Consider the following 19596-nt stretch of genomic DNA (forward strand, 5'->3'; position numbering starts at 1 on the left):
TTTCCACAACACACACCTAAAATAAATTACACAATTACCATAGTTAATTACTAATACATTAATTTGAATTGGTTAACAACTAATTAATAATTAATCAATAAAAATACATTACCTCTCACCCTTCCCACCATTTACTTCTATAAGCACCACAAGACACCCCTAAAATTAATTACACAATTACCATAATTCATTGCTAATTATTTAATTTAAATTAGTAAACAACTAATTAATAATGCATCAATAAAAAATAAATTCCTTCCAACACACACCTAAAATTAATTACACAATGACCATATTTAATTACGAATTAATTAATTTAAATTACTTAACAACTAATTATTAAATAATTAATAATACATTAATTTACACATTTAACACAATAACATCACAATTAAACAAATATAAATAAATACAAATTATTCAATACATTTTATATAATTAAATTACTTCCCACCCTATTCCCCTATAAACCCACAACCCGCTATGAAACTAGAAACACAAATTTCAAATTAAAATAAATTAATAACTACTAAAATAATCAATACATTTTAAATAATTAAATTACTTCCCATCCTATTCCCCTATAAACCCACGACCCGCCACGGAACTAAAAATACAAAAATAAATAAATAAATAACGACTAAAATTCTAACACATATAATAAAAATGCAAACAATTCTTATACAAGAAACATACATCACATACATATAAGATATATACTAAAATACCTAACTTTGATTAAAAAATGATATTTTTAACAGCTATATTTTTGGAAACGATATTGAACACTTCGATATTTTAAACATCGTATTACTTACCTAAAATCGATACTCTTGACCAGGATATTTTTTCTGTCGATATTTCTAACCCACAATATTTTTACCTCGAGATTTGTGCAAAGTTGATATTTTTGCATCAATATTCTGTCTCTGCACCACCGGGTTCCAATGGGTTCCCCTCTCTTCTGAGCTGTTTAAATGTTCAAAAACATATATTCAACTGGCTTGCTCAGGGTAATGTTTAACAGGGCCCTATAGGTGGGTCACCTACCCTGGGACCTTCGCAGGCCAACAATAGCCTTGATTCATAAACAGGGGAAGCTTAGAGAGCAGTGCACTTCCTAACATCCCATCTCCCATCTTAATTTAGAAATTTAGATTTTGGCAAAGGTCTTAGCCAATCGTCTGGGACAGTTGTTTGACACACTAGTGACCCCGGACCTATTGAGCGGCCAGACACAATGCGACTGACTTGCAGAGCCAGTTCTCCTACTCTCCTTAGATGCTGGAAAGGCATTTGACTCCCTTGAATGGCCTTATCTTATGACTATACATATATATGTGTATTAACACAATTAATTAAAATCATTGCAATTCATACAAAAAGAGCATAGAAAAGCACTTTCCACTCTCAATTAAAAAGTTCATGTTTAAAAAAAAAAAAGGAAAACGGTAGAAGTTCATAGCTAACACAGCGGAGGTTCATGGGGGACATCTACTGGTAAAATTGAGTTTATCTTAATCATGAATTTTACAAATCGGGCGGCCTTCTGAGCTGGGTCCCCCTTCATACACTCCTCTGAGGCTTCTTGGCATGTCCGCACATTGAGAGTTCGCCAGATGGGGCGCAACAAACAAATTCGAAAGAGGAGTAGGATTCTACAAATGCACAAAACGTGTATTTAATTTTCTTCCCCATTGCTGCAAAAACGACACTGAGAGGGCGTATCTGCCTTATACTTCCGTCCATACTTATACGCCATCAGGGGGATTAGGCCAAAACGTATGACTATACTGTGAAGGGGCCTAATCGAAGATTTATGTCCTGGGTGGGTTTGTTGCACAAGGACCCAGTGGATCGGGTTAGGGTGAATTGGGCCTTCTCTGGAGAGTTTTCCCGGGGTAGGGGTATCAAACAGGGGTGCCCACTCCCCCCCTGCTGCTCGCATTGGCGACTGAACCCTTGGCATGCTGGTTTCGATGCATTATTGTACACCTAAAGGTGAGACCCAGATTGGGAAGATGGCATATCCCTATCCGCAGAGGACATCCTGCTGTATCTGGCAGCCTAGAAAAACTTGGACCCAGGGTGCTAGAGATTTTGGAAGTGTTTGACTTGTTTTCAGGGCTGAAGATCAACTGGCATAAGTCAATTGCATTTCCACTCTCCAAGGAGTTGGGAAATGGGGCGTGGCACCAACAGATGACATGGCAGTCCAGAGGGTTTAGGCATCTGGGAATATTTGTCACAAAAGATCAGGAACTGTTCCTAGCAAAAAACCTGGGGATAATCCTTGCATCATATAAAACTGAGGTGGAACTGTGGAAAAATCTGCCACTCTCCCTGATCCTCTCCAAACATCTGTACATCATACAAAATACTTAATTTAAGGTCCCAGAGGAGTTGTTCCAAGAGGTGGCATATATCGCACCCATCTTGCTCTGGGATGGCAAGACATCCAGGATAATATGAGCATCCCTCGCATTAAGCCTGTTGGACAGAGGCAAAACCATCCCTGATCGCCGATTGCATTATTGGGTGGCCCAGCTACAGACAGTCAATGACTGTATCTTCTCTTTGCAGCAGGAACCCTCCATGAAGGCCAAAAGGCATGCAATGGATTCAGAGGGATATGTTTGGCGGTTGTACGGGGGACAAGGGATGTGTCGGTTGCTGATGCCCACAGAGGTGGAAGGCCCTTGGTTGGAAGGGTAAGCTGATGTAAGAAACTACACTTTGGGACACAGATCAGTTGAAGGGATTTAGGGTGGTCAAGGGTCATGCAAGATGGGGCTTGATCAGCATATCCAAGGTGGAAGACGTGTGGAAGGGGCAGGAGAGGATTCCGTTCCCTGAACTGCTAAAGCAGTATTAACTATCCTGGGGCCAATACCTTCACTACCAACAACTGTGACATCTCCTTCGGCCCAATTTTGAGGAGCTCAGGTAGACGCTGGATGAATCCGCCCTAGAATTTAGAGTACTGAGGGCTCACCTGACGCAGCACGCTGTGTCTAAATTATACTCAATGCTCCTACATAATAGCAACCATCCCCACTGGATTGTCTCAGAGGACAGTGGGAAGGAGGTTTGGGTAGACTGGAGGACGATGATTGGGGGCAGCTTGCAGGTACCCTCGAGAGGCAGCCACCTGGCTCGGATTCCAACTAAAACTGCTCCACATGGTTTATTTCACCAGAACTAGACTGTTTCAAATACAGGAGCGCAGGTTCGGAACTGTGTCTGAGGGGTTGCAGGCAAAAAGGCACACTATTGCATACCATATGGGGATGCCCCAAACTCCGGAGTTACTGGGGGGGGGGGGGCAGTGGGTAGGAGGATGTCCACTGTGTTAGGTTGCGCACTGGAACTGACCCCCCCAGCTGATGGCCCTGGGGATCTGGGGAAGTAGTCCTGGACCAATACTCTCTACTCTTCTGTAACACTGCCTTGATGGTGGGAAAACACGATGTGGTCCGGCTGTGGGGGCGATAAGAAAACCTAACGCATGGGGCCTGGGAATCTAATGTAGATTTGTGCATGTACTGTGAAACAAGGTGCATCAGGAACAAAACTGCCCCAGAAATTCAAGAAGGTATGGGGACTTTGGCAACATGCTGAGGAAGAGGATTCATGAGGGAGAGAAAGATGGATAGGACCCAGCTGGCTCAGGGGACAGTGGGCACTACGGAATAGCCTCGGAATCACATGATGGGGGCCCATATGGTGTATGTTTGTGCATATAATTTCTGTAGGGATTGGGCTTATGCCTCGGTCAACATAATTTGTTGTAATGTCTTTTCCAAGCATTACATTTTTTGTTGCTGTAGGTTGTCCGTTTTCCACCCGGTTGTTTAAAAACCAATAAAGAGATTTAATTAAAAAAACGAATCAGGACCAGGAAGACCCAGGCAAGATGGGACTAAGAACAAATGGATGAGGAGGAAGAGGAAGAGGACATGAAAAAGCAGATCTAATTTTCCAATGAATAGGGTATGAAGAGTCAGGAGGACCCGGAGGATGTGGAACAGGGGGATCAGGATACAGTGGACCAGGGCCTGAAGTAAAAGAAGGATTAGGAATAAGACGAAGAGAGGGTCCTTCACCAGCAATACAACGAGGACTAGGGGGCTCTAAAAAGCAACGACCAAGACAAGAGGAATGAGAATGACTAGGGTCAGGAGTAGCAGACCAGGGTGCACATACCCAAGAGGACGAGTGTCAGGAGAACACTGTATCGGAGGACCAGAGACAGAAATTTCAGGACCATAGAGATAAGATCAAGGAGGACCAAAGGGCTAAAAGCTGAAAGAATAAGACCAGGAAAACCATGACTAGAAAGAAACAGGACTAGCACACTAAAAGTTACTAGTTCAACAAGACGATGAGCAATTGAAAGTACCAGGAAGTCAGGGCCTATTGAGACCAGGATCAAGAGAGTCAGACTTGGGAGGACCCTAAATCAAGTTGACAAGGACTATATGGATCAGGGTGACTCATACAATCGAAACTAGTAGGACCAAGGCCAGAGGTACAAGGGTAAGAGAGACCAGATTTAGGATGACCATTATTTGGAGTTCCAGGACACAGGGGACCAGGGTCAGATGAACATGAACAGGGGGAACAGGCAAACCAGTAGACTAAGAGGACTAGTAGGACTAGAATGGGACCATAATAAGCAGGACATTGACTAGGAAGACCAAAGAGACCAGCACCAATGCCGCCAATAGGACCAGAGCAAGGAGGACTAGATGGACTAAAATGATCATGACCAGCAGGACTAGAAACAGGGCTATGAGGGCAATGAAAATCAAGACCTAGGGGACAAGGTCCCAGAGCACCATGTGGAGTAGATTAATAATTTCTGTAAGTGGACCAGGTTAGTATGATCATGTGAAAGAAGGCCTACCATATTCAGGACTAAGGGGACTGGACAAGGGCAGCCAGAAGGACCAGGAAAAAAAGGCCAGACTCAGGAGGACTTGAACAAGCAGAACCAGGATCAAGAGACTGCACCTGTGGGTGCAATGCCAGGAGAGCCAGGAGGAAAAGCAACAGAGCCAGGAGGACCAGGGCGACGAGAGCAGGCCTTGAGAGACCTGATGGACCAAGGGGATCAGCAAGAACAGAACCTGAGGTACCAGGGCTAGAAGTTACGGGGTGAGGAAAATCAGGATATAGTGAACCGTGCCAGGAGGACAGAAAGTAACAGACCCCGGAGGGAAAAAGACTGGGGAAAGGGCCAGAAAACAAGGATTATGATTCCCAGCATGAGAGGACATGAACAAGAAGGAACAATATTGCCTAGCACCAAAGAGACCAAAACTTGGATGGCTAGAAGGGCCAGGTTTAGGAGAATTAGGTACAGCAGAATTCAAACTATAAAGACTGGGATACAAGGATCGCATCCAGTGGACAAAGAATCAGAGAATAACAAAGACTATGCAAACCAAAATCTGGAATACCAGGGAGGAGAGACCAGGGATTCAGGCAACCAGCATCAGTAGGATAAGCTCTAAGAGAATAAGGTATAGAGAACCAGGACCATGGGAAGCAGGAAAACTAGGCCAAATAAGACTAGGACCTGGCTTTCTAGGAAGACCTGAGTGAAGAGGAAAAGGAGTGTCAGGACAAGAAAGATCAGGACCAGGATGAGAACCGGCAAAAGGACCAGGCTAAAGTGTTGGAGACAGGATGGTCAAGTGGGTAAAAAAAGGATAGCAAAGCCTAGGAGGACCAGAACAATGAGGATTATGGAGAGTTGGTGTAGTACCATATGGACAAGGGGCACCGGAGCAAGGCCAGGAGTATCAGGACCATATTCAGCAGGACTAGGATGATCAAGAGCATAAGACCTATTGCCAGCAGGACCAATGGGCCAGAATAAGCAAGGGAGATGAGGGGGGGGCAATACCAAGGATACCGAGAGGACCAGGACCAAAACAAGGAGGACTAGAAGGATCAGGACCAAAAGAACTTGGTAAGACCTAGAAGTGCCAGTCAGACAGGGACTTCTGCATCAGTGACCACAGTACCAAATGGAGCAGAACGACTAGTCTTGTGGCTGGCAAGATCAGAATAAGGAAGACCAGGGAAACCAGGTCAGCCAGAGTCAGGAAGACCAAAGGGACTAGGGGCCAGATGTAGGACATCAAATACCGGTCGGTAACGGCCAATTTTGGTCGTTACCGACCGGTATTTGGTTTGTGAGATGTAGGGGGCCCAAATGTTAACAATTCGGTAAATTTACAGATTCGGTAAAATACCGAATCGGTACATTTACCGAATCGGTAAATCTAGATGTAGGTGGCTCTTAAAATAGTGCCACAGGCCCTTAAGAATTTGTTATTTAACATTGACATACTATGTCATGGTGAATAACGAATTCCTGTGTACATGTACATCTGTGCATGTACACCTGTGCCACATGGCACACAAGCCAGAATCAGGGGTGCAACAGGGTGTCAAAGTGACACCCTGTCCCCGTTGCAAAATCGGTAATTTTACCGAATCGGCATTTACCGATTCGGTAATTGACATTGATTCCTATGAGCCTCAAGGGCCATAGGAATCAATGGCAATTATCGAATCGGTAAATACCGATTCGGTAATTACCGAATCATACAGATTCGGTAAAAATTACCGATTTTTTTCCTACATCTGATTTACCGAATCTAGAATACCGAATCGGTAAGATTCGGTAGTCTAGAGTCGGTAAATCAGATTTACCTACATCGGGCCCTAGACCTGGATGGCAAGGATGCCCAGGACTATAATGACTAGGCTTAAGGGACCAAACAAGGAGAACCAGGACCAAGACAGCCCATACCAGTAGGTGCAGTGCCAGAAGGACCTTAAAAACAAGGAAACATTGCCAGGAGGGCTAGGAACCCAAACCAGCAGTATGGCATGAACTTAGAGAGGGGGGTTGGAAGGACCAGGTCAAGGGGACCAGGGTCAAGAGGACCAGGAGAGCTAAGAGAAGGGGAAGGACCAGGATGTCCGGGAGGACCAAAACCAAGACAACTTAACACATAAATATCTGAATAAGGAGGACCAGGAGCAAGAGAATCATGTCCAGCAGACATAACATCTAACATGGAACAGCAGCTGTATGTGCCAGAAATTGGAATACTAGTGATAGGCAGACCTGGCCCAGAATAATGAAGACTAGAAGAATAGGACCTGGGAGAACAGGAGTAGATGTAAAGGCAACCAGAGGCAGAAGAACAGGTGCTAGGAGTACCAGGGAAGGGTAGTCCAGTGGGATCATTACCATGGGAGGCAGGAATATGAAGGTCTAGAAGCCCAGGAGGAACAAGACATGCCATATCAGGACAAGGAGACCAGGGTGAGGACAAAAAGGGGAATCAAGACAAGTGGACCAGGATGACAGGAGCCAGTATGTTGAAGACAGGTGACTAGGAAGACCATGGCCAGAACATAGAGGATTAGGAGTATGAGTCAGTGCAGAACCAGAATAATAAGGAGCAGGGTGACTTGGAGGACTAGTGCTAGGAGTATCATTGCCATATGGATGAGGACTGGGAGAACTAATCATATCACAAGCATGTAGACTAGGGCAATTAGGACCAGATAGAGAAGGATTAAATGGAGTAGAAGGATACACAAGAACCAGGTTCTAAGTACCAGAGCGCACAAACAAGGAAACCTGGAGTACCAAGTGGAACAGGGTGTACTGGTGTAGCAGGAACAGAGTGACTGGGATCGTGGGCAGCAAGGAGGACTAAGGGGACCAGACCAGGACCATACACTTTTGACTGGCCCTCAGGGACCAAACAGACTGCTTCAAATGAAAGATATTGACCACTCTTTCAAAATTATGTATGGTGAAGGTCACTTCGCTATTAAACAAGCAAGAATATCTACAACCTGAAATTACAATGAGGACCACAAGGAGAGACTAATACGGCTTAACAACAATCAATGTGAGCTGATCCGTAATGCAATTTTTGACTCACAAACCATCATAGCCTTGAAAAAGCACCAGGCCAGCGTGCCAATGAGGGTTGAAGCTCATGTTTGGTGGCCTGAGTTCTCTGCTGCCTCGCAATTAAATAGAGACTTTAATTTGTTTTCAACTGCATTAAAATAAATATATGTGGCGAATAGTGTGTAATCTCTGACCACTATTTTACTCAAGGAATATCAAACCACATGTTTATTATTATTATTATTGAGAATTATTTACTCTACCTTATTTAAATACAGGACCAAGATAACCAGACTTACCCCCAAGAGGACCTAATAAGAAGGACCAGGATAGGAAATAGGTTGAGGAACATCAGGATTACCCAAACCAGAAGGACTAGGAGTGCCAGATCCAGGATAACCAGGACGGAGGACCAGTTGGAGATGGACTCAGCAGACAAACAGGATCTCAGGGAGTTGAGTTGAGTTAGACCAGGACTAGTAAGTCCTGGAAAGGCATATATAAGGAAGGGCCAGGACGGGCCAGGAAGTGGCAGGGCCAGAAGTCCAGGGCCAGAAAGGACTAGAAACAGTTGCAACAGTTTCAGGAAACCAGTGCAATAGTGACTGGGACTAGGGGTCTAAGGCCGGGCAGAGGACCTGGAGGACTAAATCAACTGAGAAAAGGAGAACTTTGAATAGGAGGAGGACCAACATAAGAAATAAAAGAAGGACCAGGAGGACAAAGAAGACTTGGAGCAGTCATACACCTGTGTGATTCTAGAAAACATGCTTAATCTATCTAACCCTGGGCATTGTTTGCTTAGTAGCGCTACGCGTAGCTACGTGAAGTGCACTACGAACTACTCACGCTACGCGTGCGTAGTGTGGTAGGAAAATGCTGTTCGCACTGATTGCACAGTGCCAGATGCTTGTCCGCACTGTGCAATCTTTGCAAACGGCATCTTGCACAGTGCAAGCGGTCGTTTTCTGCCGCTTGAGTAGATTTATTCTCGAGCGGCAGCTTTCTCAACGCAGACTGGTAGTTTCACATCGGGAGCGGTCGCAAGGATGCACGACCACTTGCAATGAGAAACCTGACTTCCCCATGTTGAGAATCTCCCTGGGAGGTTTATTTTCCATGCTCGCGATCGGCAACTTGATGTTGCTGATCGCGAACGAGGAAAACGTCTCCCTGGGATGTTGATTTTGCTCGCTCGCTGTCGCCAACTTGACGTTGAGGAGCGCGAGCAAGCAAAAAATGCCCGCTAGCCCGCTACGCTATGCATTTTTGCACTGTGCTATGTGCAATTTGTGTAGCGCATAGTAGCGCAAACTACTGCACACTCCGCGAGCGTAGCGTAGTCCTATGCCCAGGATTAAATATATCCTTTTGTCAATGGTTCTTAATATTGCTTCTTATGCTGTCAACCACTAGAAACTCCAACCTTTTCAAAACACTTATAGAACTCATGGTAACGTATTTGCTGAAAAATCAGAGCATACAAAGTGAATACAAATTGCAGGACTGTTACCATTTGAGCTCTGATTGATAGCACATGTTGGCTGATACTGCACAGTAGTCTTAGGGTGGGTCAGATGGCAGAGGTGCATAAACTTGGCAGAGGGGCCTAAAGGTGGATGGATGAAAAGGATTTTGATCTGTGAAAGATGGTAAAAAGAGAGGGCTGAAGTCATCAGAAATAGGTAATATCTAACAAAGGGGACAAAGGGCATGGCAATCGGCAAAGAGGCTCATAGCAGGATGGTGGTCAGGAAACCTGCAGATGGTTGGGGTCAGTTGGCCCACAGGAGGACGCTAAGTTAAAAGGGGTTCTGATTGCCAGTTATGAGGCCAACAGTGGAAGCTTCAGCACCAGATATTTGTTCTGAGAAAATCTGAGGGAAAGTTGAAGGGTGGTGGAGGTACATATGTGGCAGAAGTGTTTGGAAAGACAGCAAAGAGGCTCTGAGTGTCAAGACCAGTAGAGTAGTTTGTGGGACTTCCAGAACTTTGTGCTGCCATTATATGTGCATGTTGGGTGCATCGATGTGTGGTGGATGTGATGCAAGCAGGTAAGACGTTGTGTATGGTGAAAGTTTGAGTACCAGAATGCATCTTTTATGTCCCCAGAAGGTGGGATTGTATTGACTGTGGCTGGAGGATCAGACAATCAAGTGAGGATGCAATGAGAAAGAGCTATCTACATAAATTCAATTTCGTCATTGTTATCAAAGGGCTGCTGATAAGTTCTTCCATAACAAAGCCATTTTATAGGTTTTTGGGATGAGGGGTAGGTCAGCAACTTCTGTTAAATATAAGGAGGTTTCTAAGCAGGGCCTACCCCTTTGTCTATGCCTGATGATTTCTTCAGAAAGGCTGATGGAAATCTGGTGCAGTGATCTCCTCCTTATTGTGTCCTTTTTTTGGATACTCCTGCTGGAGGCAGCATTATGTTTACCTGGTGTGAGAGTGATCACCTTGCACAATGGCTGTGTGAGACTTACAGCACGAAAAGTACATTTGAAGGAGAATCACTCCAAACCACTTCTGAAACCTTAGATAGCGGTTCTACATCCCCTATCTTGAAAATAAATATAAAAGTGTGACTGTAAAATGATTGATTTGTGGGTCACAAGAATGGAGGCAACAAAAACCCTTGTCTCACAGTGTCTTATTTCCATATTTGTAATAAAGCAAATGAATGCAATATCTTGTCAGTTTCATTTGCTTAGCGTCTGTGATGCCTAATCGTCTTTTTCTGTTTTACTGGGAATATTCCTTAATTTTCCAATGACATTCATTTAAATTATTTACAGATCCATTTCTTTGCTAGTAAAGAAAACACTGTCCATGAGTTGGATAGATGGTGGAGGTTAGAGGTTAGCTGACACCTCTAGATGCTTTCCTCCTTAACCCTCATCAGGAACATCCTTCTTGTCCTGAAAGAAAGAAGAGGCAATGGCCATCGCCGGTGTATAGCTTGAAAAACCTCATTTGATTCCCATGGTGATGCATACCGGAAATATATCTCTCACCTCTTTCTCTCTCCTTTATATAGAGTGGCATTCAAAGTGGATAAGGGGGACTGGGGTGCTCTGGGGGGGCCAACCTCGCTCTTGCGTGTAGAAGGATTAGGGTTGTGTGCTGCCTTCATCTGCCCACCTACCTCTTACCCTATCCCACTGAGGATCGAACGCGTCCCTATCCTGCTACGTCGCTTCCCTGATCTCTATCACATGGACAATTTGAGGAATGTCGCTTTGATCCCCATCTTCTCCCCCCATCCTCCTTCTCTATCCTGCCCCACCAACCACTCCTGCAGCACTGGATATCATGGGGCCTGATGGATCTTATTCGTTTTTCCCTTGTCCCATGATACTTCACCCTGATGCTTGACCTGGTCTCTTCGGCTGGCTTTTAACCCCCCAACCGGCCACAAAACATTCCACTGATTTCCAGTTTGTTTTACTATACCTCAGTGTATGTAGGTTGTGCTCTCGACCTTTGTCACTGAGGTTATGCTATGTATCCTTCCATTTCTTTCAATATAGAACATTTCAAACTAAAGAAAACAAGACTGGCAGACCTGTTTTGCAGATGGTTGCTTGTGTAATTGTAACTCTTCTGTAATGCAATTCAAATGTTTGTAAAATGCAAAAATAAGAACTGAAAAAGTAATAAAGAAAATCTCAGAGCGCAAGGGAGTACCTTCCCTACTGGTGGAGTTCCTAGTAGGTGGAATTGTTCCTAACATCCCTAACACTCTGATTGGACGATCAACGGTAGAGCTGTTCTTAACCCTCAATTCCTTAAAAACTGGTTCTTCCCACTTCTGTGGTTAAATTGTACATCGTGTTTGCTATTTTGCCAGCAACCAGTAGCTGCATAAAAAGTGACTTTTCTTAGCAAGCTGACTGGCCACTGGACAAATAATGTGTAATGTTTGATGTTAGGACATTAGTAGGGTGAATACTGACGTTTCTTTGTTATTTCCGTGTCCTCTGGCCAAACAGTACATAGTTACTCTTATTTTGTCACAAGCCAGGTATGTAGTAAAGATGTTTTCACTGTTTGCATGTCTACAGGCCAATCAGTACATAATCTCTACTATTTAGCCAGCAGCCAGGTAATAGTAAAGTGTTATCATCTGCATAGTTGCCAGCCAAAAAGGGCCGAACTGGCCGTTGCAGGCACCGGGCAATCCCCCAGTGCGCCACAAGAGTGGGGGCCGGTTTTGGGCCCCTGGGGGCCGTTTTTGTTACAGGACCGTTTTTGAAAATTGGCTCTGTAACAAAATCGGCCGAAAACTGGCCCCGGTAAAGAGCTTGGTCGCACCGCCAACGCCCCCCTCCTCCCCCCTCCCCGGGAGCGGCCGAGCACTTTGCCAGGACCGGTTTTCGTTCCCAGTCCGGCCCTGCAGCCAAACAGTGGGCATCTATTTAGCCAGGGATCAGGTAAATAGTTAAGCTTTGCTGTCATTTACACGGCTGCCGGCCAAACAGTGCATAATCTCTACTATTTAGTCAAAAGCAGAGTAAATTGTGAAGTTTCTGTGTTATTTGCAAGGCTGCAGGCCACATCCTGAATAATCTCTACTTTTTACCCGGCAGCTGGCTAAATAGTTGCTACTGTTTTATAAACCTCATCTTCTGCCTATTGCAGATCATGTTTGTCAATTAATGTACTTGTAAAGCATGCATTACAAATTGCACAACATGACACATTTTCACCACTGTGGTTTGTAGTGAGTGCATACATTTGACTTTGTATAATATGCATTTACGTATTCAGCAATAACTCTGGAGTTGTACAGTAAACAATGGCGATTGGATGTGATCCTTGGCAAATGTTGCAAACATACCTGAAATGGTGTTGGTGATACTAACAAAAATCTTTTTAAAATCTTCAAAGTCATTCCAGGAAAATGTAAACATTTCAGCTAAATGATTTAATCCGAGGTTTGTTATCCTAAAATAAAAGAAATTGGTCAAATTCAGAATAATATTCAATAGGAGTCTCAGTAGACGAATTATATCTTGTTGTTTTCAGCCTAAACTGTGAACAATCTGTTTCTGTCTCCCCATATGTGGTGCACAACTATCTGATTATAGAAAATGTCTTCTCTGATAAACAGCCATTATATGTTGTCTCAACTTCACCATCAAATACGTCTGTAGCAAAGTAGACACCACTTGACCACAGGCAAGCAGAGAAAGGCCCAAAGGGCAACCACCTCATCACTTAGAGACCTTCTAAAAAAAGAGTGAAGGCATCCAAACCCAAGCATGTGAATCAACAAATCTTCACCATTAAAGATGGGTGGAGTTGCCCAGGTCAAATGTGAAAAACCCTATTGGGAGGTAACACAAACCATATACCAAGATGACCCGGGGGATTACCGCAATCCCCCTGCACAGCAGAGGTTAGTGCAGCTTGAAAACAGAGTGCTTGTGGGAGTCGGAGCAGCACACACGACCTCATTATGAGACCGTCCCAAACCATGAGTGGCGCCAAAGGCAAAAAGCCCAGCAAACCATAATCAGGAAGTAAGGAGAGGGTATGCAAGCTGTGAATAGGATTGTACTACGGTCTGCCACAGCAGACCCTGCCAAATAGTAAATAAAGAGGAACAAGAGTCAGACATTTTCCTGCTCTGGTTGAAGCACAGGCCAGGAAATAATCTTAATGGCAAATACATAACATACAAGATGAAGAGCACAAGTCAAATTATTAATTGATTTACTGAGTTAGGCAGGCTCTCTTAGCAATGAATGGAAGAATTGTACAGCCTAGACCCCTTCTTAAGGGTGAAAAGAATGGGAGAAGGATCATAATCAAGCCAGGAAAAGGACTATATCAGCCATTTATTCATTAAGTCATTGCCCTGTGAAAGCCTCTGCACTTCACATCCCAGATGCCAACTGTCTTTTCTTCCCTCAGATTCTAGTATTTTACAATACACATTTCAGCTGGAGGATAGTATCAACTTAATTCAAATAAGCTTTATTCGATTTAGATTAAAAATCATAAAAGCATCAACCATACAAAAATAAAAACCGTAAACATTTCATTTCATAGACACAGTAGAAGATCATTGTAGGATTTTTAAAACAAGATTCAATAAATACAACTAAACAGCTAATCAGTATGTAGGGGTTTTCATTATCAGCAATTTTTGTACAAAATTCAATTACCATTAAAGGCTAAAGGGTTGGTTCTATGTAATATGGGGGGAACTAGGGTAGAAATCGTACAGATCCCAAATACGAATGGTGCCTTGTCTTTGTTTGGGGGGGCAAAATCGTAAAAAGGGGGCAACATTCCTGGTTTTAAATTTAATTAGTACCAAGTCCCCAGCGATGCATTTTGGCAGCGTCCCTAACCATCCCACCCTCCTGACGCTCAGGATACCCCCATCTAACTCCGGCGGCAAGGGTCTATTGTTTTTTAGCCAAAAAATGGCTTTGTTTAGCAGGTCCTGCTGGGATTCGCGTGTTCCCTGGGTGAGGGCAGGGACCCCAGAGAGGCACATACGGGGCGGCCTCAGGGGGCAGGTTGATACGTGGCATTCTCACCAAAGCGGATCTAGCCACTGTGCGGGTTATTAATGCAGGTTTTAAGGTTTCTTTGGGGCCTATTAGAGTAGGTATACAAAGTGGCTGTATTTGAGTGACACCGTTACCAGATTTATACATTTCGGGGGCGATGGGAGGCTTAGGGCAGACGGATGTGGCCATTATGTTAGCTGATGAAGGATACTTTCTGATGACTGACTCGATGTTAATCAGTCTTTCCCCTAAATCATTGATTTTTGTGACCAAGGGAGAGATGACTGCTAACAACAGTTGCTCAATTTGAGCCAATAAGGTCAGTTTGGGAGACAAGAGAGGGTCCTCTAATTTGTCCGCGGCCGGGTCCTCCATAAATGATATTGGTTTGGCAGGAGACGATAATACATTGGTGCACAGGATTTGTGTACTTGTATTATTCCCAATGTCAGTTTCGCTGTCGTGCTCCCCTCTGGTGTTGGAACCCAGGGGCGCAGCATTAGCTTGGTTATAGTCTTTATGTACGGAGCCATTTGACTTAGGGCAAAAAGTACCCACAGTAGGGGAGGTTATAGAATCAGGGGCGTACTTGGTGCCACACAGGGCGTTGAGTTCTTCCCAAATCGACATTGTGTTTATAATAGTAGTAAACACGCCAAAGAGTCAAATAAAAGTGCTGCACAATACCTCCTTCTGTGACGAGATCAAGTGGGGTGGCCCGTCCCGGCCTCCTCGTACCTCTGAGGGCCGTAGAGGGCCCGCCCTTTGCCCGGGCTTCGCCCGGCGCCGACCCGCGCGCGATCCCACGCCGACCCGCGCGCGATCCCGCGACGCGGAGTCTGTGGTCCTTTTTGTGCGCCTCCTGGCGCCGGAAAGCGTGTGGCGGCGTCTTCCGCCGCTGAGACTTCTGGGGACTGTAGTCTCAATACCCCCGAGCCCCCCTCCTCACTGCGGCCGCTGGGAGGTGTTGGAACTGCGGCGGCGGGAGGGGAAGCAGGAGACAGCTGGGCGGTCGAGGAAACAGCAGGTTCGGTTCGGAGATTACCCCTGGTGCAGTAATGATAGTATCTCACGTCCCACTGATATGTGCTTCATCTCTTGTTAGAGTCAGAACAGGTCAATCCTTTCAGTTGGATGAGATGAACTTTAATTCGTATGGACTGAAATAAGGACGTCGGATGAAGAGGTAAAGCTGGTGTAAGGTCACAGGTACATGGTGTGTTAGATAAGCCCTGGAATTTAAAAATAGGTGGTAATTTACAGGTGGGAATGCAGAATCTTTTAGAAGAAAGCAAGGGGTGTTACTTTTCAAGAGAATACTTAATGTACCAGTCAACAGTACACAGTGAGGCACAAGGGTTTTACTGAAGTCAAAAAGCAATCAACTGAGAGACAATCAATTCTAAATATGTGAAACTGTTTTTTAATACTAATCCACTAATGAAATGCAGCCTCGTCTTTCACTTAGGCTTTGCAAAGAGATGGGATCGTGAGTAGAAATTTAAAACAAGCATTTGCAATGCAATAGGTCTCGCAGTTGTTAGAGTTTGAGCCATTGGCATTGTAAATGGCAATGCATTTTATTTATGTGTTTGTTTATAAAACGTAAATAAAAGGCATTGTCAATTACAATGCCAATAGGTTAAACTCTCGCAAATGCGAGAGCTATTGCATTGCAAATGCTCGTTTAGATGTGTTTTGCACTTTACAAACCTTCTACGATTACAAATATAACTAAAGCCCTACATACACGATAGTTTCCTGTCCAAGATCACTAAGGTCTAGGCCTACAGGAAAGGGGATGTTTTGCAGGCAGTGGGGCAGAAGAGTTATTCTTGCCCAGGTCCACGGCTTTTTGAGGGGCTCTACACTCTTGCGGCTGCAAAAAAAGTTATATATATCTGTGTTGGACTTGGCCCTCTTGGCTGTGTCATCCCTGAACTTTTTGCCTTCCTCCAATACTCTGACCTGTTTTTGTTGGTTTAATGACTCTGGGCACTTTACCACTGCTGACCAGTGCTAAAGTGCATATGCTCTCCCTGTGCAAAATGTATATGTGATTGATGTCCATGATTGGTTCATTGGGTTTACTGTCAGTCCCCAGTAAAGTGCACCAGGAGTGCCAGGGCTTGTAAATGCCAATACTGCTAGTGGGCCTGCAGCGCTGGTTGCGCCACCCACAGAAGCAGCCTGTTAAATGTGTCTAGGGGCTGCCATTGCAGAACCTGTGTGCAGTCTGGTACTGTCATGCTGGCTGGGCAAGTGCACACACTTGCCAGCCTCTAAACCTTCTCTTTGCTTCATATTAGTCACCCCTATGGTAAGCCCAAGGGCAGGGTGCATTGTAAGTGTATGGTAGGACATGCTCTGATGAGTGTGGCATGTCCTAATAGTGAATTACTGCCAAATTCGTTTTTCACTATTGTAGGGCTACCTGTTCCCTTTAGGCCAGATGGGCTGCTGGAATTATTACACTCTATAATCCCAGCAGGCTCAGGGAACATGGTAGAAAATAAAGTTTAGTATGCCTGAACTCAGAATAATAAAATACTTCTTTTAATAAAGTTTATTTTAATATCTTGTGTTTGCAAATGCTACTTTTAGAAAGTTAGCATTTGCTTGCCTAACCATTTCAGCCCGCCTCTGCTAGTATGTGTATCTGACTGTCTGGGATGTGTGAGTGACAGGGCTGGGGGATGACAGGTGGTGAATGCAAGGATTACACCTTAGTGGGAGGTAGGAGTGCCCCTGGACTCTTAATAGGGCTGTGCTCTGCCACCACAATGCTGGCTCTGCCCCCTGGGGAGCGACTGATGACTCAGCCTGCACCTGGCCCAGGAAGGGCGAAGCACTGTCAACAAGGTACTCCTGGCTGCCCCTGTCCACACAATGCTGGCTCCACCTCCTGTGGAGCGTCTGATGTGCCTTCCCCTCACACTGAAAGCAGAAGCCAGAAGTACACCAACAAGTGCTCAGAGACTGAAAGAAGTTATGCAAAGGCCCCCCTGGCCTGAAAAGACAAAAGAAATGCTGTAAAAAAGTAGGAGCCCTGCTCCTTGCAAATTAGAATCCTGTTTCCCACAACAAACCTCTGCCCAACTAGAAGGAAAAGAAGAAGCTGGAAGGACTGGCCTGCTGTCTGCCTTGCTGAGGAAGGAGAGGAAAAGACTTTGAAAAGACTTTGCTGACTTGTGCTAGAAACTTTCTCCAAGGGCTTGACTGAGCTTGCCCCCGAACTGAACCTCAGGACCAGTGGGTTCATTGTGCCTTCTCTCGTTTCTATCTGCCAGCCGTGTGTGCCTCCCCTCATCGCCCCCTCCTAGGGCTGTGGCACTCGGGAGCTCACCTGCCCTTTACCCATGAGAGCCTCGCTCCTTGGAGTCGCTCTCTGTCCCCGGGTCAGGCTGCCTGCTCGTCTGCCCCTGCCTGCCACTGGAGCGTGCTGAAGTGCTCTCGCCCCTCCCGACGGAATTTCCTCCAGGTCGGTGACCTAAGGACCGTGCCCTGCTGTCCCCGCTCGCCAACCCGAGGAGTTTGCAGGCCGCGCCGCCCCCTTGTTGGGAGACCCCAGTACCATCTGTACCGGGGTCGTGGACAGCGCCCGCCTGTGTGCACCCACCTGCTGCAGACTGAAACCCGGAGACACTGCCAGAGACGAGTCACACTGCCCGTGTACAACTCGTCCCCCCAAGGAAGGAATTCAAACTGGGCTCGGGGCCAGCAACGTTTTATTTCCCCGTCAGCCTGTAACTGTGCCTTGGCCCAAGAGGCTCCTCTCATCGCCTCCCTGCTCCTCACTGCAGCCAGGAGCACCCACCTTCAGAAAAGGCCTGGGGTTCCTCGAGGCTCCTCTCATCGCCTGCTTGCTGCTCCGCAGCTCAGCCCCCCACCTCCGGAAAAGGCCCAGGGTTTCCAGAGGCCCCTCTCTGGTCTCCATTCAACCTACACCGCGAGATGCGTGAGCATTGGTAGGGCCCGGGGTTTTCTTCCGTGTGGAGCACAGAGGAGCGCTGCAAAGCCCACAGAGGCGCTTGGGAGAGCCATACCTTCCAGGAACAGGGCAAGAGGCCCCCATTATTGCATAACAAGAACTGTGGCATTATCCTTTCTAAAAGAGTAACTGAACTGCCACAAAAAGAACTATTTTAAGCAAAAGAGACTAAAAGGAAGCAGCTATTAATTCAAAAGAACACTTGCCATTTTTCTATGATCTTGTGGCCTAACAAAAATAGTTATATTGGTCTTGTGATAAGTCTGATCTGATATATACATATATTTTTACATAAAGGAACGTATTTTTATATATTCACAGCCTGGTGTCCATTTGTGGGGGGATTGGTACATTTTACTGTGTGTGTTATTACAAATGCTTAACTCCATAACGCCTGAAGAATAGCCTTGGCTGCTCACGCCACGCACCTAGAGGGTGAGCAAGGGTAATTATAAGGGGTCATCCTTCGCCCTGACTTAGAGGAGAGGGTCCCTGCTTGTCACAAGTGAATACTTGCGCCAACCAGAGACCCCCAATTCTACCATATATCCAGATGCCGATGTACCATTTTGTTTCTTTCTCTAATGCACATATTTATAAACTTTGAAAAAGATTCTATCAAAAAGGGAATGAAAGTCCTGTTTTTAACTTAACATGCTCAACACTTTGCGAACCACAGGTAGTAAATCAATCAATCAGTAATCTTGTTAAGCGCAAATACTCACCCATAAGTAATTGCAGTTTTCTCAAACATTACGGTAAACTCTCTAAGTAGCTTTGCAAACCCTTAGCTAAGAAGTTAATTCTGAACTTTTAGCAGTAGTATGCGATTGTTCCAATAAGCAGCAGCCGTGATAAAATGGTGGCACCATTTTATGCCATTAATTTTTTTCATCACTGAAAAGTTACACCAAGGTAAGTCCCCTCCCACCCCTTGCCTGGTGTCCTGCCTGAGTACATAGAGATTGCCCTGTTCCCGCAAGGGGGTTTAGCGTCTATTTAGGAACTCCTTTGTCAATTAGATTGGATCACTTATTTTCTTCAGAAGCCAGCGTCCATAAAGCTGCATTACTGCATGGAAAAATGCAGGAGAGCCGAGTATCTTGGCAATTCGGAGATAA

At 45.2% G+C, this 19596-nt stretch overlaps 1 protein-coding gene across 1 annotated transcript in view; it reads right to left on the reverse strand.

Moving 5' to 3' along the window:
* The window catches only part of LOC144754856 (polyunsaturated fatty acid 5-lipoxygenase-like), an 880896-nt gene that overhangs the window by 679186 nt on the left and 182114 nt on the right, over window positions 1–19596 (reverse strand). The window contains exon 5 of the mRNA XM_078643117.1: window positions 12798–12904. Within this exon, the coding sequence (XP_078499243.1) occupies window positions 12798–12904 (107 nt within the window). The remainder of the gene's footprint in view (window positions 1–12797; window positions 12905–19596) is intronic.

The sequence above is a fragment of the Lissotriton helveticus genome, chromosome 5_1, assembly GCF_964261635.1.
Source record: "Lissotriton helveticus chromosome 5_1, aLisHel1.1, whole genome shotgun sequence".
NCBI classification, from domain to species: domain Eukaryota; kingdom Metazoa; phylum Chordata; class Amphibia; order Caudata; family Salamandridae; genus Lissotriton; species Lissotriton helveticus.